The sequence below is a fragment of the Brassica oleracea genome, chromosome C8 (assembly GCF_000695525.1).
Source record: "Brassica oleracea var. oleracea cultivar TO1000 chromosome C8, BOL, whole genome shotgun sequence".
NCBI lineage: Eukaryota > Viridiplantae > Streptophyta > Magnoliopsida > Brassicales > Brassicaceae > Brassica > Brassica oleracea.
Window position 1 is genome coordinate 21790366 of NC_027755.1, and position 27884 is coordinate 21818249.

The 27884-nt window shown below is 37.1% G+C and overlaps 3 protein-coding genes across 3 annotated transcripts; 2 read left to right on the plus strand and 1 right to left on the minus strand.

Annotated features, from left to right (window-relative positions):
* The first annotated feature begins 956 nt into the window (after window positions 1-956).
* Window positions 957-3896, plus strand: LOC106308949 (probable disease resistance protein RPP1). Its single transcript, XM_013746049.1, has 5 exons — window positions 957-1031; window positions 1093-1737; window positions 2030-2341; window positions 2440-3594; window positions 3669-3896. The coding sequence occupies exons 1-5, from the start codon at window positions 957-959 to the stop codon at window positions 3894-3896; spliced, it is 2415 nt and encodes an 804-aa protein (XP_013601503.1).
* A 1693-nt stretch (window positions 3897-5589) lies between these two features.
* Window positions 5590-6909, plus strand: LOC106307803 (protein YLS9-like). Its single transcript, XM_013744865.1, has one exon. It carries the CDS (start codon window positions 5947-5949, stop codon window positions 6724-6726), a length of 780 nt encoding a protein of 259 aa, XP_013600319.1. The 5' UTR covers window positions 5590-5946; the 3' UTR covers window positions 6727-6909.
* Window positions 6910-13825: 6916 nt separating this feature from the next.
* On the minus strand, window positions 13826-24826 carry LOC106308951 (disease resistance protein RPP4-like). Its single transcript, XM_013746050.1, has 5 exons — window positions 24372-24826; window positions 22705-23791; window positions 14087-15256; window positions 13993-13998; window positions 13826-13927 (listed from the first exon to the last, which is right to left on the minus strand). The coding sequence occupies exons 1-5, from the start codon at window positions 24824-24826 to the stop codon at window positions 13826-13828; spliced, it is 2820 nt and encodes a 939-aa protein (XP_013601504.1).
* Between the last annotated feature and the right edge of the window lie 3058 nt (window positions 24827-27884).

Genomic DNA, 27884 nt, shown 5'->3' on the forward strand with positions numbered 1-27884 from the left:
GTATCATCAGAGTCATCATTCAGTGCCGGAAGTAAGGTTCTCAGCAAATACAGGAACAGACTTCTCCCTTCAAATGTTCAAGCTTTAATCTGCACTAGAAACTGGCTCAGAGGTTTTGAAGTGATTGGTGAGTCTGTTGCATTTATAATCTGATGGGTTTGTGTATCTGATATGTGAAATTATTGATTGAACTTCTTGTTTTTGATAGCTGGATGCGATTTAGACGAGGAAGGTAAAGAAGATAAGCAAGATACCAATGTGGAAGCAGAAGGAAGTGGAAGGAAGAAGAGGACCCGACTCAACTAAACCCTAAAGGTATAATCATTAATCTCACTTGAACTGATGTCTGTGATTACTGTCATGTTACTTTGTGTGATATGAATCTATAAAATGTTTGATGCCTTGTTGAGTAGTGTTTTATACATTGAACTGATGTTTGTGTGATATGTACTGTCATGTTACTTTGTTTGAACTGATGTTACTGTCATGTTTAAACCAATGTATTTTACTATCTGCTTGTGTGATAACTTATGTGTTTTAATTTGATAGGAGAGGCTGAGAAGATAAAGAAGAGAAGGGCAATCAAAACTTATGCTTTGGATTTTTTATTTTTATGTATGAACCATTATGTATGAACTAATATATGAATTTTCTATGCTTTGGATATGTAAAACTTATGAAACTTAATGTGTAAAACTTGAAATTTATATTTTCTATGGATGTTTCACAAAAAAAATGTTTTTTATGGATTTAGCATATTAAAGCAGAAATTGTATTTGAGCTTTGTGGAATGCCCATTTGGACTTGGGCCAATTTGGTCTGGACAATTTGATCTGGTACAATTTGGACTTAAAAAAATAATGTCCATTTGGACTGTTGTGTCCATTTGGACAACCCATTTGGACTTGGGCAGCCCAATTGACATCTCTAGCAAAGAGTCCCTTAGATCTACAGAAATGGCTTCTTTCAGATATTCTTCGGAAAAAAGATCTCAAGGCACTGAACCTTGGCCAGGGAGCTCCTTGTATCAAGTCAAGGCTCGTAAACCTAAAATCCCTCATTGTTATTGATGATGTGGACGATGTGAAACAGCTGGAAGTCTTGGCAAAAGAGGCTAGTTGGTTTGGACCAGGGACACGAATCATCATAACAACACGAGACAAGAGCTTGCTCAACTCCTCCTCCTGTGCCGTGTACAAAGTTGAGTATCTGAAGGATGATAAGGCACTCCAGATCTTTCAGCGGTTTGCTTTTCAAGGAGCAGAACCTCCTATTGCCTACAATGATCTTTCTATAAGTATCTCTCAGCTTGCTCAAGGTCTTCCTTCTGCCCTTGAGGATTTCGGCATTTATCTCCGCGGCAAGTCCCTAGTGGAGTGGCGAGATGCTTTGAAATCGTTTCGGGAAGCTCCTCTCGAGAAAACCATGGTGGACTTGAAAAGTAGCTACGATGGTTTAGATGAACTCGGTAAGGCGGCTTTTCTTCATGTGGCATGCCTTTTCAATGGAGAACCTGTCCGGCGAGTCAGGAAACTTCTTGGTCAAGGTAAAGCCGGAATGAGAGTTTTAAAGGAAAAGTCTCTCATCAAGGTGTCTTCTGATAGGCGTATAACTATGCACCGTTTGCTGGAGCAAATGGGGAAACATATTGTGCGTCAAGAGTCAAACAACAACCCTTCTCAGCAACGTATCTTGTGGCACCATGACGACATCCTTCGAGTACTTGATACCAATACAGTAAGTTACACGCTAAGATCAATGTTTTTTAAATTCGTTGAGATCTTTATAGATCTATCGAAAACAAAAAATAAAGAGAAAATTCTTTAACTTTTATTAATCAAATATAAACTGAATACAAATTCAATCCTAATCGACTACATATAAAAAAACCATAAAACTGTTAAATAATAAAGACAATTATCTAATTAACTAATAAAATAAATAATAAATATTTAAAAATATCTCAAATATTTATCTGCATCATCTTCTTAACAAATAACAATAAACGTCACTATCTATTTTATGTCAGAATAAGCACTTAATTGAAGGAGTGGTGCTAGATGTTTGTGAATTGCGCGCTGGAGTTCACATCAACTGGGATGATTTCAAGCCGATGTATAATCTGAGGTTTCTTAAGATATATATCTCTAACCAATCAGGAGGTTTACAACCATGGAAGGAATATATGACTCTAGAGAACAATTTCAGTGTACATAAGCTTAGGTTTCTACATTGGGATGCATATCCTTTTACAACCTTGCCTACCAGTATCAGTCCAGATTGTCTTGTTGAACTAAAGCTGTGTTACAGCAAGCTCAAGACCCTTTGGCGTGGAACACCGGTATGTATATATGCTTTACTTTTCAAGTCCCTTCATATATTTTTTATTTGCTTTCTTGTAATAACAACATTTCTCTGTTTGTATCTCATACTTTTCAGAAACTTGTGAAACTGATGAAACTAGATTTGACCGGATCTAAGGATCTAACAAAACTTCCAAATCTCAAGGAAGCAAAGTCTCTAGAGGAGTTGATACTGAAAGGTTGCAGCTCCTTGGAACGGATTCCACACTCCATATGCAAACTATCTAGACTCCAGAAAGTTGATTTGTCCAACTGTGATAGGCTGGAAAAGCTGAACATCAGTATATCGGATTCTAAAGATAATGGCTTTGAAGACACAAGCATGTGCCTTAGATCAGTCTTCATGTTTTTTTTTGGCACAGAGCCGTTTGTGGGAAATAAACTGGGGTGCTCTCTTACAGACCCATCAATCAGAGGCAACTTACAAATCTACTTGAAGCTTCTTGAAGGATCTGCAGATCATCTATCTTTTGTTTCTGAGAACCACGTCTGTCATGACGTGGACCTCAAGTCACCTCCCTACGGTTTTAAATCACTGGACATCATGCGGTTTAAGTGGGTTGAGAAGGGTAGTGAGTCCACATGTAATAGCTTCTCAGGGTTTCCCTGGTTACAGGAGTTAAATCTCATCAACCTAAATATCAAGAAGATCCCAGATGACATTGACCAGATGCACGTCCTGGAGAAGTTGGACCTCAGTGGGAATCTCTTTGAGAAGTTACCTACGACGATGAGTCATCTCACCAAGTTGAAACATTTGACGCTTTCCAACTGCCGCAGCCTTGAAGGACTGCCAGAACTATCTCAGGTTGAGAGTCTAACACTTTCTGACTGTACCAACCTCCGAACTCTGGTGAAGAAACATCAAGGAACAACATACAGTCTGCTTGAGCTTTGGCTTGACAACTGCAAGAAAATCGAGTCATTACCAAATGAGCTTAAGCATTTCACCAAGCTGACATGTTTAGATCTCAGCAGACACGATTTCAAGACAATATCGTCAAAGATGGTGGGCGAGCTAACCTCATTGGTAACTCTCAGTCTCAATTACTGCAACAACCTTGTATCACTGTCAGGGCTTCCACTAAGTCTCAAGTGTTTAAATGCACATGGCTGCAAGTCTTTAAAAACTTATTCCCTTCAGGCCGCGCATTCAGATCTTAGCCCTTGCCCCAATGGGAAGGACTATAGTTCATTCACTAGGTTTCCAGCTGGAAGACGCAGTAAAGAGGTAAACAAAATTTCTGCAATCTATTCTCTCTATATAGTATATGCAATTAAGAGTTTAATCTCCTTTTTCTTTAGGTGCCAGTATGTGCTTGTCCCTGCTTCCAGGAAACAGCAACACGTCGTAAGGTCAAACATGTGACTTGTAGTCACATATCAATCTTCTTGAGGTGTTTAAAGTCATGGTTGTGGGATTTCTTCCTGTGTATATTGGCTGTGGCTGTCGGCATTTTTCTTGCGGTGATAACCGATCATGTCATCGCAACTACATTATTAATGACTATTTTTATGTATCTGAGGTTGTAAGAAAACTACATTATAGATGTGTAAGTGTTTCATTAACATTTTATTTTCAATTGCTGAACCAACAGAGCTATTGAACGATTCATTTCATTGGTTTCTACACTTATAACTTGGGAAGAGTAGCAACAATTATGTTAACCAAGGTGATCCGACATGAGTTGTGCAAGGCTACAACTCTTTAGGCAATCTCTCTGATTGCTTGCAGGGGAAGAAATTAACCAATGAACATGTAGAGCTTTCTCTTACACTGAACCGTGTTGTGTATTGTTATTAATGTAATGAAGAAGCCTAATTTCAGGAAAATGAAACTGTGACCGTTGATTTTGGACCGAGGACCTTTATTAGTTATGGACTAGTTGGTTACCACCTCGACCACGCTCCACCACCGGCTTCACGCGGCTTGTCCTAATCTACTATATGTTTTTGTTGCTTACACACCTTTTCGTTGAAACGCACATTATTCTATGTACTAATCATTAAAAGTCAAACCAACCTACGGCATTCAAGTATTCTTACGTGGAAATGCAGTGACAAATGCTAGTTTTCTCTAGTGTGTAAAACAGTCGTGGGCTTTCGGGTAACCGTCGACGTTCGGATCGGATTATTCGGATTTCGGTTCTCTTTTATAACACTTCCTAAGTTCCATTCTAGTAAATTTGCAAGTACGGGTCGGGTTAGGATATAACACATCGGGTTCGGATCGGTTTTGTATCACATTATAGAACCCATAAAGTAATCATATATCATTCGGATTCGGGTTATATCGGATCGGTTCGGATATACCCGAAATAAAACCTAAAATTAAAAGTATAACATAAGAAATATATAATTTATATATAATTAAATATTTAATATAGTTATTTAAATTTTAAATACTTATCGTTAGATAACATATCAAAATAAATATGAAATTGAATATTTGAAGTATATATTCATGTTTCATATAATTATATACATATTATTATGGACATTCGGATAGGTTTCTTCGGATATTTTTCGGATTTTTCGGTTTTTTCGGTTTTTCGGGTTACCCGTTCGGGTTTGGTTAATAACACTTCGGGTTCGGATATGTTTTGTACCACCTTACAAGACCATTCGGATATTTTTTACCTTTCGGACCGGATACGGATCTGGTTTTTCGGTTCGGATTTTGGATTACGGATATTATGCTCAGGCCTAGTGTAAAGTATGAAATAAAAATAATTTATGTATTAAAGGAATTCGTTTTTTTCGTCATGTATTTCATGTCTAAATAAATCCAGTTGTATAAATTCAATAAACAGTCTTCTTAGCGTTGCTTGATTAATATGAATTTGCTTGTTTTAGATCAGATTTAAAATGGAAAGGGACTAAGCATCTATTATTTTTATTTCAAAGGGACTTTCATATATCTTTGCTTCAGTACAAAGGAAATTATGTTTGGTGTTCGATTTCACGTCTCAACTCAAAACTACATAAGTTTCAAAAAAAAAAAAAAAAAACTCAAAACTACATATGTCAATTATTATTATTCTGATTAAATCATATCTCATTTTTTTACTATTTTTCTAAACAAATTACATCTTTTAGTCAATTGGAAAATGTATGTACTAACATTTTAGGTAATAAAATTTTAAAACGAATCATAAAATATAATTATTCACACTTTGTTTTATAGTTCTGGTTACAACAATATTTTATCATAATTAATAACTAGTAGGAGTTTTCTTCTGCGAAAATGCTTAGCAGATAACAACTGGACTCTCGTGACCTTTTTTTGCAGCGTTTATTCCTACGTCGTGATATATACGCGCTGGTGTGACGTGTGTAAGCTCTCTGTCCCGCGTTGAGCTGTCACTCTCTTTTGTCTGTCTCCGTCGCTGTTTCTTTGGCTTCCTCTCTCATTCTCCACCACCACTATCATTAAATCCTTTTTTCTCCCCACTAATCAACCGTTAAAGAGAAGCTTAAAGCTTAAACGTTCACAGTAAAATCTCTTATAAAGAAAGAAACACGCATCTCCTAAACCTTACCCTTATCGTTCCACTAATCAATATTTTCATCTCTCTCCGACATGACAGACGACAGAGTCTACCCGGCCTCTAAACCTCCCGGCGTTGCCGGAGCAACCGCCAACCCAACTTTCCCGGCGACTAAAGCTCAGCTCTACAGCGCAAACCGCCCCGCTTACCGTCCGCCAGCCCCCCGCCGCCGCACGCATAGCCGCGGATGCTGCCGTCGCTGCTGCTGCTGGACGATTTTCGTAATCATCCTCTTGATCCTTCTCCTCGCCGCCGCGTCCGCCGTCGTTTACCTAATCTACTGTCCTCAGCGTCCGAGCTTCACCGTCTCTTCCCTCAAAGTCTCCTCTCTCAACCTCACCTCCTCCACGCACCTCGCCACCGCCATATCCCTCTCCGTCGTTGCCAAGAACCCGAACAAAAACGTCGGGTTCAGCTACGACGCCGCCGACGTCACGGTCTACAGAGTCTCCCCCGGAGACGATGACGTTGTGATCGGTAAAGGCTCGATCGCGTCGTTTGTGCACGGTGAGAAGAACACGACTCTGCTTAAGTCTACGGTGGGGAGTCCTCCGGGAGATCTTGACGAGCTGTCGGCGAGTAAGCTCAAGGGAGATTTGAAGGCGAAGAGAGGAGTGGCGGTTAAGATTGTTCTTGACACGAAGGTGAAAGTGAAGATGGGAGCTGTGAAGACGCCTAAGTCAGGGATCAGGGTTACTTGTGAAGGGATTAGAGCGGTGGCTCCGACGGGGAAGAAGGCGACGACGGCTGTTACCACCGCTGCTAAGTGTAAGGTTGATCTCAGGTTCAAGGTCTGGAAATTCACTTTTTAAAACATTGGGGAAGGAAAATGAAAATCTTACATTCCATTTTTTTTGTTATATAAATCCATTGTTTCATTTCTTTTTAATTTGATTTCATATACAGTTTTTTCGATTCTGGTAAGACTTTATTTTTTTGTTTATGTAAATGAAGATATATACATTGTGTTCGGTCCAAATATTATTGTTTGTGGTGGATTTGCGAGATAGTCAAAATCGAGTCAAAATCGAGAGTATAATTAGGTAGATGACTATGATTTTGACATTATTGAGTGAATAATATTTTACCTTCTTCTAAGCCGGTTATACCCCCACTGAAAACAAGTTACCGGTCAAAACAAAAAGAAAGATGACATGAATGACTTAAGAGATAGATCACATTCACCGTGTACTGTTAACTAACGAATCAAGCAAATACATCCACGTGACATGATTTCTTACTACGTACAGGTTAACTATGCTATATAGATGTTCTATTCCATTTATAAAAGTATTATGTTTGATAGAAACAAACAAAACACCTTCATACGAAACATAACCATAAACCTTAAACTCAACCCTACATCTAAATACTAAACCCAAAACCCGAATTTCTAAACCAAAACCAAAATATTAAATCTAATTTCTAATTATAATATATTTTAAAAATAAAATAAAATAAAAATATGTAAATTTTGAACTATTATTCTATACTATCTAAAATGGAACGGAGACTATTCTTGTGCACTAATGCATTTGTGTTCTACCTTAACCCACTTCCAACAAAAATAGTATATGACACTAACCTCATCCCAACTCCTCGATAATAAACAATATAACAATCCCACCATAAACCCCTAAATACTTAACCTTAAACCATAATCACTATACCCTAAACTAAAATATAAACCCTAAACCCAAATATAAACCCTCAATCTAAATAGAATGGAATTAAATAAATAGCATAATACATTTTGGTGAAAATACGAAATGTCTACGATATCATCGAAGAAGTTAATGCTAACTCCAACCTTACCTCCTCCACCTACAAAATACTATACCCTAAACTTTAATCACTAAACGCAAATATAAATCATAAACCCAAATATTAAAAGTATGTAACGCATTACCATTATACATGAGGCATATAGAATAGAAAATTTGAAAATGTAGTTACAATCTAAAGACATCTTAACATATTTCAAATGTTGATATGGTTATGCATTCATGGAAGATGGTAATGCTTGCCACAATGTCAACCCCAACCGTACATAAACTAAACCCTACATGGAAATATAAACCCTAATCCAATGTCAATCTCAATCTTTCATAAACTAAACCCTAGCCACTAATCCCTAAACCCTACATAGAATATAAACCTTTATCCATCTCAACCTCAATTTTTCATAAATTAAACCCAAATTTCAAAATGCAAGTAACATGCATTTCTATTCTACATGAGCATATATAATAGAATAGGTAACAAACGATATAACACATTACATATATATTGTCTAAAATTTTGAAGTGTCTATGATTACATGGAATGACGTAATGCTTACACCAAATTCAGATTGATTGTAGCGAAAAGAAATAAAGATTAACGGCATTAAAAGAGGTGGAAGAGACAACATAATATGAATATCCTTCCCATTCAACATCACATTGTATTCTGTTTTATTTGATGTCATAATAAATTATGTTCTATTTACGTTCAATCTATTATTTCTCTTTACAAAATCATATACAGACTAATATAAAACACATATATACATCAATACAAAACTCATATCAATAGAACATGAAACAGCAAAGAACAAGATTGAACCCTTTCTTTCAAGCATCAAATAAAATATAACTTACTAAATAGTACATTATATATTAATAAACATGATAAATAAGAGAAGAGTTGTTCCATTTCATAAAATAGTATAGAAATACTATTACTCTTCCAGCTCATCCATGACAAACCTGAATAAGACAACGAAAAAGAAGCACACGTTAGTATACAAGTTGGAAGGAAATGACAGCATATGAGATAGGCTACTAGTATATGAATTACTCTATGCTTAGGTTAAATGTTTAGTTGTGTCAATCAAAAATAGCTTATGCGAGTAAAAAAGTAACATATGCAATTAGAATTATACCATCTGAAATAATATATAACATATTATTAGAATTGTATATATATATATATATGGAAAGGAACTGATGGTCAGATGGAATGGAAAACGAATAATATATTAGTTCTGATGCGATTCTTCAGAAATAGCAGAGAATGAAATGGCACGTAACTAGTCTCTAAAACTAAGATTTTTCATTTCAAATAGCACATGTTCCATAAGATATTTCATTTCTAAGAGAACTAAACTTGTTTTATCGTAAAAGGACTTTTCATTCTAAAATGACTATCCCCCTTCGCAGTAAACAAATGAGTACGGCGAACCAAGAAAAGTTCAACCCTAAATCAATTTTTTTTGCCTTAGCTTACTAGATCGGGCATGCAACAGAAACGATGGGTTAGATTTATCAACTTAGAATAGACTATGGCCGAATCTATTCCAAATAATGGGGAAAAGCATTGAAATAATCTATGGCACAAAACAGAGAACTTACAATATTGCAACAGATCTCAACCTGATCGGCGATAAGAAGGAGATGAGGCTATGGTGGTCGTTCATGCCGATCACACTTACGAACTCTTCTCACAACCAATTTTACAAGCAGAGGTGATTTCTCCTTTGCAACGCACTTCGAGGAGTCGAAGAAACGCAGAAGAGGCCGACCGTGGCGATTGGCAGAGAAAATCAGTGGGTTAAAGGAAGGTGAGCAAACCGTCGACAGTAATCTACACTTTCTCAAAAGTTACCAAAACAAATAAAAAAGATAATGTGATGTTAATAGCGCCCCGAGTGAATTTTCTCAATTAAAGATTAAAAAAATTTAATTTTCTTTTCAGCAGGTTCTGCCGGTTGGAGTTAGGGACAAAACATCAATATTACATAAAATTGTATCAATGTATAGAAAAACTAGGGTAATTGTCTACCAACCTAATTATGGATTATTGTAGTGTCATACAACCCAATTCCCCAAAAAAAAAATGTTAAAACGCATTTAATAATATGGTGGCAGTTATGCGTGTGAGGTTGGTTGACCACTAGTACTGCAAGTGCTTTGGTCAGTTAATCTATAACTAGATAATTAAGCTAGCGACCTTTTTTTGTGTGTTGGATGTATCAATTAATTAAGCTACCATGTGGATGTGGTACATATCCTAAGAACCTATGAATTATTATGAATGTTACGTACATATTAATCTCATGGTTTGCTGCATGCTGCCAAATGACAAAGTCTTCGGGTATTGTAATTTATTAACGAAAAAAAAATTATTAACGAAGTTTGGGTTCGAATTTGCGTCGGCTTAAGGAGTATAGAAGGTGTCGGTGAAATGTTTATAATATCATTTCGACTCAACTTAAACAAGAAAAAGTAAAGTCATAAATGATTCAAAATCAGGTGTCATGTATTATCAACGACAAAAGGAAGATTAGGTGTTATGGTGTTACAGGGCCGGCTCAAGGTATTATCGGGCCCTCGGGCAAAAAAATATTTTAGTTTTTTCTTTATATGCATATGTGGATAACTTAAAATTTTTGAACCCCTATACTTAGTTATTTTTAAAATTTTGGGCTCCTCTTTAATACTATTTTTGTTAAAAACTGTTTTGGCCCCAGGGCCCACGCCCCCTTGCCCCGTGCCCTAAGCCGGCCCTGATGGTGTAAAACGATGACTTACATTACATGTGATGGAATGTGTTCCATTTCCACAATTAATATAAAAAATATTCTTATTTGGTTGATTTAATCGGTTAACAATACACCACTCCAAAGTTTTCATCTAAATTAATCTCAACTCAAATATAATTGTATGCACTGGATTCTGATCCACGTTTAGAAAACGCGGATTTATTTTTGAAATTAAATAAATTATTTTTATATAATTTTATATAAGATAATGTATAGGTTTTGGGTACATTTAGCCGAACGCATTAAACTGTACCAAATTTGAAAAACAACCCAAAATTAAGATGAATTTCATAAATAACCGAACATATCTTATATATTTGGAACAGAAAAATAGAAACCAAACTAAAGACTAAATGAGTACTTAAATTTATACCATTAATAAAAACTATATGTGGTAATGATCACGTCATGTGTAAGCATATTTGAATAATCTGTCATATATTCATGGGGATTTATTGTTAGAGTAATTATATAATAGATTATTGAAAAATAATAAATGAGTTAATTTAAATTATGTAAAATATTTATATAGTTAGAAAAATATAAGGTAAGACCAAATAAATAGCTAAGTCTAATGAAATGGTCCAACAACCTTGTTTAAATAGATTTTTTAGGACTTTTTCCCTTTTAATAGTATAAACTAGATTTTGACCCGCGCTTAGAAAGCGCTGATTTATTGGATTATATTATAATACAAAGTCTTATTATATAGAAAAATATAATCTTTAACAGTTATATAATCTATAAATTATTTTATTTGATATTTTATATGTACACTTTTACGTAAAAGTTTCTTTTAGATATGAGAATTATATCCGGATCAAAATAAAAAACGAACCGATCCAAAAATATAGGTTTAGTTCAGGTCGAGAGAAGATAACCTATTGATTTTTTTTAGACCCGCATGTCTTTGTTTGAGTCTGGGTCCTACTCTAGACCCGATCATAAATATGTTGTGTTTATTAGGTATATTTGGATATTTCGAATATGTTTCTGGTATTATGGATATTTTTCTAAGTTTTTGGTTTACGATTATAGTTTTTGATTTCAGGTAAATTTTCAAATTATTAAAAATTTGTTATTTGAATAAAATTTTGGGTATTTTTCAGTTCATCATGTCAAATTTTGAATTTTTAGGTATTTGAATTTTTTGGGTATTTGTTTGGAGTTTCAAGTATATTATTGTACAAAAACATGGTTGATGAAATATTTTTCTTAGAAAAGGTATTATTAGGAATAATATTAGGATATGTTAAAATATTTAAAATATTGTATGGTTAGAATGATTAATGGTATCACCAAAAAAATAATAAATAGTTAGTTATACATGACTCCAAAAACTTTATATATTAGATTTTTAAAAACTTCTTCCCTTTTAATAATTTTTATTCATTTTTAAGTGAAAAGTATATAAAAGTAAAATATCTAAATCAATAATTTTCAAAATCGTAAATAATCAATATTGATATCGTGAAGTCGGGTTAGCTTTAACAGAACCAATGAATTTCTACATTTTTGAAGGTAACATGAATATTCAGAAAACTCATTTTTAAATATGAGAATATCTATCAAACTATAGACGGTTGAAAGTTTAGTATATGACATGAGATTTTAGTGGAAAAGTTTATATATGATATGATTACTTTATTATAAAGGAAAGAGAAAGTTAGAATGTACACATATATGTCGTGTAACTTCTATTGCTTTAAATCATATATTATATGATAAAAGTGATAATATAAAACATTAGTTTTAATGCTTTTATGATTAAAAAACAAAATTGTAAATATAGTAATAGTAATAATTAGGATTTAGGAGTAAGATTTGAATAAATCAAGGAATTGAATAAATTATTGTTAGAGAAATATATGGTAACATATTGTGAGTCTAAATTTAAGGTAAGACAAAAAATAATGAATTAAATGAAAGGGTCCAAACAACTTTCATAAGTAGATTTTTAAACACTTTTTCCCTTTTAATAGTATTGATTACTTTAAAACCAAGTCTTTTATTGATAAGAAACTAAGAAAATCTCGGTTAAATCTCCACACTGAAAAGAGCAATAAAACAAACTATTGAAATGGTTAGATAGCAAGATGCTGATGAGTAAAATCAAACAGGTTTATCTCAATCTTTATTTATAGAAAAATATAGTGTTGTTGGGGTCAATAAGTGTTTGGAATCAAAATGATAGTTGCCACACAGCCACAGAACTTTCAGAACCATGTGACAACCACATGTTATTAGATGTCCAAGCTGACTTTTGAGTTAGTCAGTCGCAAGGGCTTGGTGTTTCTGTACACGTAAATTCATTTCACACTAACTTATTGTAAATATATCTAATAGATACGATGAATAGAACTTCAATATCAAGGGTTGGTTGAACTAAACATATATGCAACGTCAAGGGTGAACCATCGAGTTACTTGGAATAAACGTATATGCAACGTTAAGACTACTGTAGCCGTCATGGGCTCCCTAAACCCAGAGCCGTGCCTTATGTGTTACTAGAAAGGCATTTGCCTCGGGCCTTAACAAAAAATAGATACTTTAGGGGCCCCAAGTTCTTGTTAAGCGTATTGGTAATATAAGTTTAGCATGATGTTATTTTCGCTTGAATTCATGTTAGGATTTTAATCACAATTCACAATAGATATAGGATCTTAAACAATGAATACATGTCAAATCTTGTGTATGGAAAGCGGCTGGAGAGAATCTTAATGCCTTTATTGTGACTTAAGTTAAATATGAAAGTTTCGTTCAAAAAAAAAGTTAAATAGGAAAATCATTTTATAATAGTGTTGACCTGCTAATTAGTTATTTTAGTTACTAATTTTATAAAATACATCCAAAATGTATTGATACTACGTACTGAATAGCCTAACTATCATATACTTATATGAAATTATTTTCTTATAAATGTTGATTATGAAAATTTGGCAAAATAATTTCTTGAATATAAGAAAACATATTATGTCTTAGTCCTTTTTACTGTTTTGTTTAAATAATGTTTTGTATTAAAAAAAAATTACAAAGAAATTCTTTTGTTTTCAGTAATTTTATATTTAAAATTTTGTATTACAATTTCCAAAGTTGAAATGGAAACATTTATTTCCAAATTTTAAATGAAAAAATTATTTTTAAGTTTGCCTTAGGCCTCAATATGCCTTGGCACGGCAGTGCCTAAACCACTATAATAGCTCTTTTTGGTTCAGAATATGAAACATAAAATGTTAATGAAACACTTACACACCTCCCTCGGAGTTGGAATTTCTTACTTCAGATACATAAAAATAACGATTAGTATTGTAGTTGCGGTGATAGGATCAGTTATCACCACAAGCAGAATGCCGAGAACCACCGCCAATATACACAGGAACAAATCCCACACCCATGACTTTAAACGCCTCAAGAAGATTGATATGAGACTACAAGTCACATGATTATTCGTACTAGGTGTTCTTGTTTCCTGGAAGCAAGGACAAGCACATACTGGTACCTACAAGTCACATGATTAACCTCTTAACTGCTTATAAATATAGAGAGATAGATATATATATATAAAGATAACAGAAGATTTTGTTTACCTCTTTACCGCGTCTTCCAGCTGGAAACCGAGTGATTATACTATAGTCCTTCTTCCAATAGGAGCAAGAGCTAAGATCTAGGTGATCAACAGAATGCGCAGCCTGAAGGGAATACGTTTTCAGAGACTTGCAGCCATGTGCATTTAAGCACTTGAGACTCAGTGGAAGCCCTGTTAGTGATACGAGGTTGTTGCAGTAATTGAGGCTGAGAGTTACCAATGAGGTTAGCTCGCCCACCATCTTTGACGATATTATCTTGAATTCTTGTCTGCTGAGATCTAAGTATGTCAACTTGGTGAGATGCTTAAGCTCATTTGGTAATGACTCAATTTTCTTGCAGTTGTCAAGCCAAAGCTCAAGCAGATTGTATGTTGTTCCTTGATCTTGCTTCACCACAGTTCTGAGGTTTGTACAGTCAGTAAGTGTTAGACTCTCCAGCTGAGATAGTCCTGGCAGTTCTTCAAGGCTACGGCAGTTGGAAAGCGTCAAGTGTTTCAGCTTGGTAAGAAAACTCATTGTTGTAGGTAACCTCTCAAAGATATTCCCACTGAGATCCAACTTCTCTAGCGCTTGCATGTGCTCAATGTCATCAGGGATCTGCTGGATGTTTAGGTTGATGAGATTCAACTCCTGTAACCATGGAAACCCTGAAAAGCTACCACACTTGAAATAACCACCCTTCACGCTCCACTTAAACCGCATGATGTCCAGTGTTTTGAAACCGTAGGGAGGTGACTTGAGCTCCAGTTCACGAGATATGTGGTTATCAGAAACAAAAGATATATGGTCTGCATATCCTCCAAGAAGCATCAGCTCGATTTGTAAGTTGCCTTTGATTGATGGATTCGTAAGAGAGCATCCCAGAGTGTCTCCCAAAAACGGCTCTGTGCCATAAAAACACAGGCGGACTGATCTAATCCGCATGCTTGTGCCTTGAACGTCAGCACTTCTAGATTTCATTATTTTTATCCTCAGATCCTTCAGCCCATCACATTTGGACACATCAAGTTTCTGCAGTCTAGATAGGCTGCATATGGACTTTGGAATCCGTTTCAAGGAACTGCAACCTTCAAGTATCAACTCCTCCAGATACACTGCTTCCTCAAGATCTGGAAGTTCTGTTAAATCCTTAGATCCGGTCATATCTAGTTTCCTCAGATTCAAGAGTTTCTGTAAAGTAAACAGAGGGAAATGTTATTTCAAGAAAGCAAAAAAAAAAAAAGTTTTCTTGCAAGGATGTGAAGGGACTTACAAAAGTAGAGCATACCGGTGTTCCACTCCAAAGGGTTTTGAGCTTGCTGTAACACAGCTTTAGCTCAACAAGACAATCTGGACTGATACTGGTAGGCAAGGTTGTAAAAGGATATGCATCCCAGTGTAGTAATCTAAGCTTATGTACACTCAAATTGTCCTCTAAAATAATATATTTTTTCCAGGGTTCTAAACATCCTCCTGATTGCTTAGAGTTATATATCTTAAGACAACTGAGATTATGCATCGGCTTGAAAACATCCCAGTTGATTTGAATACCAGGGGGCATTTCACAAACATCTAGCGCCACGCCTTCAATTAAGTGCGTACCCTGACATATGAATATATGATAGATAATGAAAAGAGTTAATTATGGAAGTGTCCTAAATTTGTATGCACCACTAAAAATGTCAGCATTCGTTTGGTATGTTTTTAAGGATTAAAAAAATTACCTATTTTAGGATACAGATGTTTTTCTAAAGGAAAAATAAAACCAGGTTTTGAAGCTATTATAAATATGAATCTAGGAAATTATAAAATATTCATTCACATAGTCGGTAATACATGTTAAGCTAGATGGGTTTCCAACCTAAAACCAATTGGTGATAAGTGGAGTGGTCCATCCATCTTATATATTACTAAGGATCATTTTCAATATCCGATGTGGGACATTTATCCCTAATACGCTCCCTCGAGATGATGGCTCTTTGAGCGTCAATCTCGGAATGTTCGGGCAAGGATCGTCGATGAGCCGAATTTGGGCTGGATCGATATGGGGCCATCATCTCGAGGGGGCGTATTAGGGACAAATGTCCCACATCGGTAGTTGGAAGGGATCTTTAGTAATATATAGGGCTTTTTGCAAAAGTGACTCAAAACTTGGAGTCAAACAGAAAACTAACCTTTTCTTTTGACTCCTTTTTTTTTGAGATTTTAACCCCACACCTGCAGTTTATCTACGAAAATGCCATTAACATTTTTTTTTTTTTTTAGACGCCTTATTATAAGTCGTCTAATAAGTCGTCCAGATGGAAGACTTTCCAGACGACTTAATTAAGTCGTCCGATAAGTCGTCCAGCTGGGAAGACTTTCCAGACGCCTTATTATAAGTCGTCTAATAAGTCGTCCAGATGGAAGACTTTCCAGACGACTTAATTAAGTCGTCCGATAAGTCGTCCAGCTGGGAAGACTTTCCAGACGCCTTATTATAAGTCGTCTAATAAGTCGTCCAGATGGAAGACTTTCCAGACGACTTAATTAAGTCGTCCGATAAGTCGTCCAGCTGGGAAGACTTTCCAGACGCCTTATTATAAGTCGTCTAATAAGTCGTCCAGATGGAAGACTTTCCAGACGACTTAATTAAGTCGTCCGATAAGTCGTCCAGCTGGGAAGACTTTCCAGACGCCTTATTATAAGTCGTCTAATAAGTCGTCCAGATGGAAGACTTTCCAGACGACTTAATTAAGTCGTCCGATAAGTCGTCCAGCTGGGAAGACTTTCCAGACGCCTTATTATAAGTCGTCTAATAAGTCGTCCAGATGGAAGACTTTCCAGACGACTTAATTAAGTCGTCCGATAAGTCGTCCAGCTGGGAAGACTTTCCAGACGCCTTATTATAAGTCGTCTAATAAGTCGTCCAGATGGAAGACTTTCCAGACGACTTAATTAAGTCGTCCGATAAGTCGTCCAGCTGGGAAGACTTTCCAGACGCCTTATTATAAGTCGTCTAATAAGTCGTCCAGATGGAAGACTTTCCAGACGACTTAATTAAGTCGTCCGATAAGTCGTCCAGCTGGGAAGACTTTCCAGACGCCTTATTATAAGTCGTCTAATAAGTCGTCCAGATGGAAGACTTTCCAGACGACTTAATTAAGTCGTCCGATAAGTCGTCCAGCTGGGAAGACTTTCCAGACGCCTTATTATAAGTCGTCTAATAAGTCGTCCAGATGGAAGACTTTCCAGACGACTTAATTAAGTCGTCCGATAAGTCGTCCAGCTGGGAAGACTTTCCAGACGCCTTATTATAAGTCGTCTAATAAGTCGTCCAGATGGAAGACTTTCCAGACGACTTAATTAAGTCGTCCGATAAGTCGTCCAGCTGGGAAGACTTTCCAGACGCCTTATTATAAGTCGTCTAATAAGTCGTCCAGATGGAAGACTTTCCAGACGACTTAATTAAGTCGTCCGATAAGTCGTCCAGCTGGGAAGACTTTCCAGACGCCTTATTATAAGTCGTCTAATAAGTCGTCCAGATGGAAGACTTTCCAGACGACTTAATTAAGTCGTCCGATAAGTCGTCCAGCTGGGAAGACTTTCCAGACGCCTTATTATAAGTCGTCTAATAAGTCGTCCAGATGGAAGACTTTCCAGACGACTTAATTAAGTCGTCCGATAAGTCGTCCAGCTGGGAAGACTTTCCAGACGCCTTATTATAAGTCGTCTAATAAGTCGTCCAGATGGAAGACTTTCCAGACGACTTAATTAAGTCGTCCGATAAGTCGTCCAGCTGGGAAGACTTTCCAGACGCCTTATTATAAGTCGTCTAATAAGTCGTCCAGATGGAAGACTTTCCAGACGACTTAATTAAGTCGTCCGATAAGTCGTCCAGCTGGGAAGACTTTCCAGACGCCTTATTATAAGTCGTCTAATAAGTCGTCCAGATGGAAGACTTTCCAGACGACTTAATTAAGTCGTCCGATAAGTCGTCCAGCTGGGAAGACTTTCCAGACGCCTTATTATAAGTCGTCTAATAAGTCGTCCAGATGGAAGACTTTCCAGACGACTTAATTAAGTCGTCCGATAAGTCGTCCAGCTGGGAAGACTTTCCAGACGCCTTATTATAAGTCGTCTAATAAGTCGTCCAGATGGAAGACTTTCCAGACGACTTAATTAAGTCGTCCGATAAGTCGTCCAGCTGGGAAGACTTTCCAGACGCCTTATTATAAGTCGTCTAATAAGTCGTCCAGATGGAAGACTTTCCAGACGACTTAATTAAGTCGTCCGATAAGTCGTCCAGCTGGGAAGACTTTCCAGACGCCTTATTATAAGTCGTCTAATAAGTCGTCCAGATGGAAGACTTTCCAGACGACTTAATTAAGTCGTCCGATAAGTCGTCCAGCTGGGAAGACTTTCCAGACGCCTTATTATAAGTCGTCTAATAAGTCGTCCAGATGGAAGACTTTCCAGACGACTTAATTAAGTCGTCCGATAAGTCGTCCAGCTGGGAAGACTTTCCAGACGCCTTATTATAAGTCGTCTAATAAGTCGTCCAGATGGAAGACTTTCCAGACGACTTAATTAAGTCGTCCGATAAGTCGTCCAGCTGGGAAGACTTTCCAGACGCCTTATTATAAGTCGTCTAATAAGTCGTCCAGATGGAAGACTTTCCAGACGACTTAATTAAGTCGTCCGATAAGTCGTCCAGCTGGGAAGACTTTCCAGACGCCTTATTATAAGTCGTCTAATAAGTCGTCCAGATGGAAGACTTTCCAGACGACTTAATTAAGTCGTCCGATAAGTCGTCCAGCTGGGAAGACTTTCCAGACGCCTTATTATAAGTCGTCTAATAAGTCGTCCAGATGGAAGACTTTCCAGACGACTTAATTAAGTCGTCCGATAAGTCGTCCAGCTGGGAAGACTTTCCAGACGCCTTATTATAAGTCGTCTAATAAGTCGTCCAGATGGAAGACTTTCCAGACGACTTAATTAAGTCGTCCGATAAGTCGTCCAGCTGGGAAGACTTTCCAGACGCCTTATTATAAGTCGTCTAATAAGTCGTCCAGATGGAAGACTTTCCAGACGACTTAATTAAGTCGTCCGATAAGTCGTCCAGCTGGGAAGACTTTCCAGACGCCTTATTATAAGTCGTCTAATAAGTCGTCCAGATGGAAGACTTTCCAGACGACTTAATTAAGTCGTCCGATAAGTCGTCCAGCTGGGAAGACTTTCCAGACGCCTTATTATAAGTCGTCTAATAAGTCGTCCAGATGGAAGACTTTCCAGACGACTTAATTAAGTCGTCCGATAAGTCGTCCAGCTGGGAAGACTTTCCAGACGCCTTATTATAAGTCGTCTAATAAGTCGTCCAGATGGAAGACTTTCCAGACGACTTAATTAAGTCGTCCGATAAGTCGTCCAGCTGGGAAGACTTTCCAGACGCCTTATTATAAGTCGTCTAATAAGTCGTCCAGATGGAAGACTTTCCAGACGACTTAATTAAGTCGTCCGATAAGTCGTCCAGCTGGGAAGACTTTCCAGACGCCTTATTATAAGTCGTCTAATAAGTCGTCCAGATGGAAGACTTTCCAGACGACTTAATTAAGTCGTCCGATAAGTCGTCCAGCTGGGAAGACTTTCCAGACGCCTTATTATAAGTCGTCTAATAAGTCGTCCAGATGGAAGACTTTCCAGACGACTTAATTAAGTCGTCCGATAAGTCGTCCAGCTGGGAAGACTTTCCAGACGCCTTATTATAAGTCGTCTAATAAGTCGTCCAGATGGAAGACTTTCCAGACGACTTAATTAAGTCGTCCGATAAGTCGTCCAGCTGGGAAGACTTTCCAGACGCCTTATTATAAGTCGTCTAATAAGTCGTCCAGATGGAAGACTTTCCAGACGACTTAATTAAGTCGTCCGATAAGTCGTCCAGCTGGGAAGACTTTCCAGACGCCTTATTATAAGTCGTCTAATAAGTCGTCCAGATGGAAGACTTTCCAGACGACTTAATTAAGTCGTCCGATAAGTCGTCCAGCTGGGAAGACTTTCCAGACGCCTTATTATAAGTCGTCTAATAAGTCGTCCAGATGGAAGACTTTCCAGACGACTTAATTAAGTCGTCCGATAAGTCGTCCAGCTGGGAAGACTTTCCAGACGCCTTATTATAAGTCGTCTAATAAGTCGTCCAGATGGAAGACTTTCCAGACGACTTATAATAAGTCGTCTGCGCAGTCTTTTGGATTGAAGTAAATACCTGACTCAAGATAGCAGCTTTCATTGATCTGCGGCCTCTGCTGCCCTCGTAAGCCAGTATCGGTGGAGACGGACTGTCTGCTCTGGGACCACCAATACTAGCACCCAATTCCGGCATAGCTGTGTACGTCTAGACCTGAAGAACTTGTATAAACCCATCCACGGTGTAACAGCCAGCAATTTCTTTGTTCCACAAAGAGTCCATCAGCACCTTAAACGCGACTCTCCCCCATGGATAATTCTCAAACCGTTCTAAATCCATCACTAGCCTTGCCAGAGTAGATCGTGTAGCGGTTGAAAACTTTCTCCCTTCAATGAATCCAGTGAAGATGGAGAGGTACGCGAGCCGCTTGCGATCTTCCCTGGACCAATCCCCGCATCTCTTCAGTGCTGCTATTATCTGATCAGTAGTTGGCCCAGCTTCCAGATGAACTCCCAGCATCCCCCAGAAAGAAACCATCTCTGGGGTAACGTCACATTTTGGTGTCTCAAGGTCCTCGATGTACTCGCAGTTTAGACCAGTGAGGTTTTCAAACTCTAACAGTGAAAACCTCAAAGGTTCTGGACCAACGAGAGACCACATCTCATACTTCTTCTTAATGTCCAGCTTGAAACTGAGCATGTAGTGAACCAGCCTTGAAGCCCAACCAAATCCCTGCTCCTTGAACTTGATGAAAACTCCCAAACTCGACTCCTTGAGCTCTTCAAATTCGTCATCAGTAAGAGCTTTCCTAAGAGCAGTATGCAACTTGCTGTTATCCGTATGATACGAAATGCTATTGTGGGCTTCTGGTTCTTCCCCTGATGTGTATAACCTACGGGGGAGTTCTGGAATATCCATCCTTTTTGTCTGCAAAATAATCAAAGACAACAATATAAGTCCAGACGACTTAGTAGACGACTTAAATTACTTACAAGTCTTCCAGTCGCAGAAGGAGTTGGAGTACTCGTCATTGCGGTTATAGATCTGAAAAAATAAACGTGAAACGGTGAGAATGAGTAAATTGATAGAGACAACGTTTTATGTTCATCTTTTCCTCGAGATTGATGACTTAGCGGCGTTAGGGTTTACAGAGAAACGGCGCTAAGGTTTACAGAGAAGAAGCGGCGGCGCTAGGGTTTAGAAGAAGCGGCGGCGCTAGTGTTTAGAACGTTGGTGACCACGGTGGCGAGGGCGACGGTTTGTTCGGAAATAGTGGAATCGGCGGCGCTAGGGTTTAGAGGAATCGGCGCGGCTAGGGTTAGAAGAAGCTGCGGCGACAACGGTGAGAATGAAGTGAGATAGATAGCCGATGTTGAGAACGATGGTTTGTTCGGAAATCGTGGGAATTCGAAATCGCCTTTGAGAGGGAGAACTGTTAGGGTTTCTGAATTTCGCGAAAAATGAAACAAAAAAAATAAAAATCACCTTATATATTGGGTAAATAATCCGGTTAGCTTTAAAATTACATTGGTAAACTTTAAGGTTTGGTCCGGTTTAGACGACTTATTCTGGCTGATAATGTACAACAGACGACTTAATATTTAGTCGTCTGTTTTCAGACGACAAAATATTAAGTCGTCCTAGACCCTAAAATGAACCCCTAAACTAAAATGACTAGATTAACTAACTAACCACGTTATAAAATCAAATTATACTTAAATAGTGTTTACTATACACAGAAATGAACACGCATAAGTAATTTTAAAAATTTTCAAAAACGGTTTTAATGCTTTCCAAAATCTAACCCTAAGAACACATACAATACTACAACATATGTTGATGAAACATAAACTAAAGAATATCATGACTCACTACTACTTTCACTCATCTATGCTGAAAACAATTGAAATTTGTTATATCTTAATTTATACCTCCTAAGACATATGTTAATTACATAATTCCCATTTTTCACTTATCAAAATATTTTTTACAAAATTTTTAAATTATGTTTAAGACTAACTGTCCAGACGACTTTCAGTTAAGTCGTCTGGACGACTTATTTTCAAGTCGTCTAAACAGACGACTTGCGAGGGGTAGAAACGTAAAAAAAATTTCGTTTTATTGTTTGGTCACAAGGGGATAGTTGTAATTTCAATAGCCTTTTAGGTTATTTTTGCCTTTGACCCAAGTTGGGGTATTGTTTTGGATTTGACTCCAAGTTTTGAGTCACAATTGGCAATTCTCCCTAATATATAATATAGATGGGCCACTCCACTTATCACCAATTGGTTTTAGGGTGGAATTCCATCTAGCTTAACAATACACAACACAGTATACAATCTCAATTCGTTTTTTTTTTTTTGGTAAAATCTCAATTCGTTTTTGCTTCTTTGCTTTCTTAAGTTAGTTTGCGTTTGTTCATAACAAAGAGGAATCTTGGCATAACCAAAATGAAACACATATTGCTTGTACTTACTGTCTTGTTTGCAAGTACTTGACGGATGTCGTGATGGTGCCACAAGATACGTTGATGTGCAGGGCTGTTGTCTGAATCTTGACGCACAATTTGTTTTCCCATCTGCTCCAACAAACAGTGCATAGCTATACGCCCATCAGCGGACACCCTGATGAGAGACTTTTCCTCTAAAACTCTCATCCCGTCTTTACCTTGACCAAGAAGTTTCCTGACTCGCCGGACAGGTTCTCCATTAAAAAGGCATGCCACATGAAGAAATGCTCTCCTACCAGGTTTATCTAAACCATCATAGCTACTTCTCAACTCCATCATGATATTCTCGGGAAGAGCTTCCTCAAATGATTTCAAAGCATCTCGCCACTCCACTACCGACTTGCCGCGGAGATACACGCCGAAAGCCTCAAGTGCAAAAGGAAGACCTTGAGCAAGCTCAGAGATACTTATAGAAAGATCTTTGTAGACAATAGGAGGTTTTGCTCCTTGAAAAGCAATCCTCTGAAAGATCTGGAGAGCCTTATCATCCTTTACGTACTCGACTTTGTACACGGCACATGAGGAGTTGAGCAAGCTCTTGTCTTGTGTTGTTATGATGATTCGGCTCCCTGATCCAAACCAACTAGCTTCTTTTGCCAAGGCGTCCAGCTGTTTCACATCATCCACATCATCAATCACAATTAGAGATTTTAGGTTTACTAGCCTTGACTGGATACAAGTAGCTCCCTGTCCAAGGCTCAGTGACTTGAAATCTTCTTTCCCAAGGATATTGGAAAGAAGCTGCTTCTGTAGGAATAAGGGACCATGTTTTTTCAAAGAAGAAACTCCTTCCATGAAGCAGTGATGGGTCTTGAAATGGTGTTTGTGTTTTTCATAAAAATTCTTGGCTATGGTTGTTTTGCCAATCCCTACCATCCCCCAGATTCCTACCATACGAACCTCATTCGTCGTAAAGTCCATGTCCAAGAGATGTTCGATTTGTTGCATGTGAGCTTCCATACCAACAATGTCCCCAATATCCATTGGCAACATTGACAACAACATGTTTGAAACACGTTCAACAACTCCCTCAACCATCGTGGCGTCGTCCTTGCTAACAATATCAGTAAAAACAACAATAAGGATGATGCATGGGCACACATAGGGCTGGAATTTTTAACCAAACATAACCTAACCGAACCGAAAAGTTTGGTTTTCAGTTAGTTCGGTAAAAAAATCGATTTCAGTTCAGTAACTGGTTAGTTCGGTATTATAGAAAAAAATCCAAACAGTACCAATCTTAACCTAAATTCTAAACTGAACCAACAAAAATCATAATCGAAATAACCGAATTAACCAAAATCTAAAGAGAAATAATCAAAATAACTGAAATTAACCCAAATATTATTCAATTTAAACCAAAAATTTAACAAAACTAACCGCAAAACATAAAATTTTGGTATAGTTTTTTGAAACCGATCTAACTGAAAACCGAACCAAACTTTTTTGGTTTACTTCGGTGAGATTTTGACCACCCGAACTAGCCGACCCGAATTACCCGAATAAACCGAACCCGCAGGCCTAGGCACACATAATTGTCCGACCTCACGAATGAGGCATTTTAATTTTAATGGTGTACAAAGATTTAAGTCACTTCCAGAATCAACAATAATAGAAGGAAAACAAGAGCTTACCATTTTCTTGACTCAGTGGCTTGCGTGTTTGCGATTCTCTGAAGAGCTTCTTTCCAGCTGGGAATCTTGGGACTTTGGTGGTGGTATATCAAAGCAAAACTTCTCCGATGATTTCTAACGTCAGAGATATCTACGTCGTAGAAAACAGGAATGACAACAATCTTTTTATCCAATTCAAGTTTCATTATCATTCGAAGCTCTTCCAAGCACCAGCTTGAAGTACCATAGTTCTTTGAGATGACCACAATAGCAAACCTCGAAGTCTTTATGGCTTCACGGAGTCTTCTTGGAACACAGTCTCCCATTTCCAGCGTCCGGTCGTCTTTGAAAGTCCGTATTCCTTGTCTGAGCAGTTCTTTGTGCAAATGGCTAATGATGTTTTTACGGGTATCCGCACCTCTGAAGCTGAGGAAGACATCGTAGTTGACTCCACGAAGTGAAGGGGACGACGGCATTTGGTTTCAGTTTTTGATCAGTCTCTGTCTTTGGATAACAAGCCAATTAAAAGGGTGAATGAATGTTTAGGGGAAACACCTCTTTGAACTCTTCAAAGTCAGCGTATTCTCAATAGAAATTCTATATAATATATATTATTCTATATGAAATTATTGCGAGTTTGCATATCTACCCTACCATGTAAGACAAATTATAAATTGGATTTCTTGCAAAATTAGTCAATATTAGCCCAAATAACTAGGTTCAGGACGGATAAGATAATTATTAAGGGAATCTCTCCATGTGTATTTTTTTGTTTACTACAGTTTGGCATTGATTAATGAAATTGAGTAAACGCTGTCACTTGCAGTGCTGACAAACCATACGATTTTTTTTTAAAGGAAAAAAGAGTAAAGGATTCCTTGGGTTTGTGTTCTTCCTCCATATGATTTAGATGAGAGTTTGTTTGGCTTCACATCTTTAATCAAAATCGTACATACAACTTTGTGAAAGAATTTTAATACCAATAATAATGTCACAGAACAAACTTGGTATCAAGCAGGTCCCCCTCACATATTGTAATCTTCATTTGCTTTCCGATCATAACAACCTTCCTGATCATACTTGCCACTAGCACCGTAGGAGTTAAAACTGTTATCTCTTCCGGTTCTCTTTGGTTCGTGAGTCCTTTTTCCTGCGACCTAATCAGTCATTGCAAGTGCTTGAGATAACTTTGCTACGGTTCTTTAGCTTAAATTCGGAAACAAAAGTAAAAGAGAGGGTTACCTCACCTGTCTTTCACCGAGCTCATTAACCTTTCCATCAGAGAAAAGTCTGTCAACCGAACCTTCAGCCAGAAAGGTAACAAAACCAAACCCTCTTGACCTTCCACTGTGGTGGTGGTCGTACATAGTCTGATGCTCAGTTATGTCACCATATACACATAAATACTTCTTCAGCTCATTTACAAATATGAAAAGCCCCCATTATCATCAACAACAACAACCACATACAGAACAGAGAACCTTAGAGCAACTTTAACCCTACAACCCCAAGAGAGTTTCTTAATGTTTTTTTAATTAATTGATTGTACCTTTTTTACTTAAAAACTTTAGCTAAGAAACTATTAGAAATGTGTGCTCCAATGGTAGTTTCTTAGTTAGGGGTTCTTAATTTTTTTTTTTTGAAAGATAAAAAAATATTGATCGCAATATTGATCACCATGATCACCATGATTTATGCACATATCCTCGAACGTTTGATCAAAATATTGATCAAAATATTGATCAAAATATTGATCAAAATATTGATCAAAATATTGATCAAAATATTGATCAAAATATTGATCAAAATATTGATCAAAATATTGATCAAAATATTGATCAAAATATTGATCAAAATATTGATCAAAATATTGATCAAAATATTGATCAAAATATTGATCAAAATATTGATCAAAATATTGATCAAAATATTGATCAAAATATTGATCAAAATATTGATCAAAATATTGATCAAAATATTGATCAAAATATTGATCAAAATATTGATCAAAATATTGATCAAAATATTGATCAAAATATTGATCAAAATATTGATCAAAATATTGATCAAAATATTGATCAAAATATTGATCAAAATATTGATCAAAATATTGATCAAAATATTGATCAAAATATTGATCAAAATATTGATCAAAATATTGATCAAAATATTGATCGCAATATTGATCAAAATATTGATCAAAATCATCTACTCCCTCAGAAGTGTTATGTGAAGAAGAAGCCATAGATTTTTTTTTTCTTTTTTTTGTGAACGTGAAAAATTTGTGGTCGAAGAGAAGACTTTATAACTTGAAGGATGAGGAAAAACTTTATTTTTTTGGTGATCAATGTAAGACAAGATAAAAAAACAATGAAATGTGATGATGAGAGTAGAGTGTAACGTTTTTGTGATTATGATAAGAACGGAAGAAATGTGATGATGAGAGTTCGTGATTATGATAAGAACGGAAGGAATGTGATGATGAGAGTAGAGTGAAAATAATGAAATGCATTGCAATGCTTTATATAGAGCAGCAGAGAAGAGTTACACAACCAACACTCGTGACACATACACTTGTTAACCATACACTCGTGACACAAAACGCACAAAACTCGTGACAGAAACAACCAAAACGCGTGACACGGACATACAAAACATACAAAGCTCGTGACTTCAACTTGCATACAAACATACAAAACTCTGTCTCCTGACTTCTTTTGTCTTGTCCTCTCACATACAAAGCTCGTGACTTCTTTCTCTCTGCACACGGGAAGAAGGGCAATAAGATACATATCACATAAACATACAACAAAAACTTCACACAAGAAAGGCACAAAAGATGACACTTAAACTCGAAAACATTACATATAACAGTCGATCGGTGGAGAAGACGGAGAAGACGGAGAAGACGGAGGAGACGCCATGAAGAGCGGGAGAATCGTCGTCTTCGTGATGGGTTTCGATCCCTCCTCCGTCACGGAGAAGAGGAGAAGACGAAAACGAACGCGAGACGGATGATCAGTATGGAGGATCGGTGTGGAGGATCAGTATGGAGGATCGGTGTGGAGGATCTGTGTGGAAGATCGGTGGTGGGTTTGGATCAATCGTCGGTTTCGACTTTCTTTGGACGGAGAACACTAGAAGACAAGAAGTGAGAGGAGAGAAGAAAGAACGAAAGAAAGAAAAATTAAAAAAAAAATAACACAGAATGGGGACACATGTGTATAAAACTCCAGTTATAATCGGTAACCAAACTCTCTAATTAAGGATCGATAACTCCTGTTTTATTTTCTTTTCCTTTTATTTAAATCACTTTTTTAACTCTACGAAGGATCAGCGTTAATGCTGGTCTTAGAGAAGGAAACTCTCGTACAAATTGATAAAATTCTGATAACAATCAACAAGTCGTTGTAGTATAGTGGTAAGTATTCCCGCCTGTCACCCGGGTGACCCGGGTTCGATGCCCGGCAACGGCGATTAATATAATTTTTAATACGAAATTTGAGTATTTTCGTAATAAAGAAAACAAAATAA

Bases quoted from the DNA above. Each gene is read 5' to 3' on its own strand.
- LOC106308949 (XM_013746049.1), top strand. From the start codon at position 957: ATGGCTTCTTTCAGATATTCTTCGGAAAAAAGATCTCAAGGCACTGAA. The intron at 2,342-2,439 runs GTATGTATATAT...CATACTTTTCAG, and splicing joins CCCTTTGGCGTGGAACACCG to AAACTTGTGAAACTGATGAA. The intron at 3,595-3,668 runs GTAAACAAAATT...CTTTTTCTTTAG, and splicing joins CTGGAAGACGCAGTAAAGAG to GTGCCAGTATGTGCTTGTCC.
- LOC106307803 (XM_013744865.1), top strand. From the start codon at position 5,947: ATGACAGACGACAGAGTCTACCCGGCCTCTAAACCTCCCGGCGTTGCC.
- LOC106308951 (XM_013746050.1), bottom strand. From the start codon at position 24,826: ATGCCGTCGTCCCCTTCACTTCGTGGAGTCAACTACGATGTCTTCCTC. The intron at 23,792-24,371 runs GTAAGCTCTTGT...TGATATTGTTAG, and splicing joins GCCACTGAGTCAAGAAAATG to CAAGGACGACGCCACGATGG. The intron at 15,257-22,704 runs GTAAGTACAAGC...TTTACTTTACAG, and splicing joins AAGTACTTGCAAACAAGACA to AAACTCTTGAATCTGAGGAA.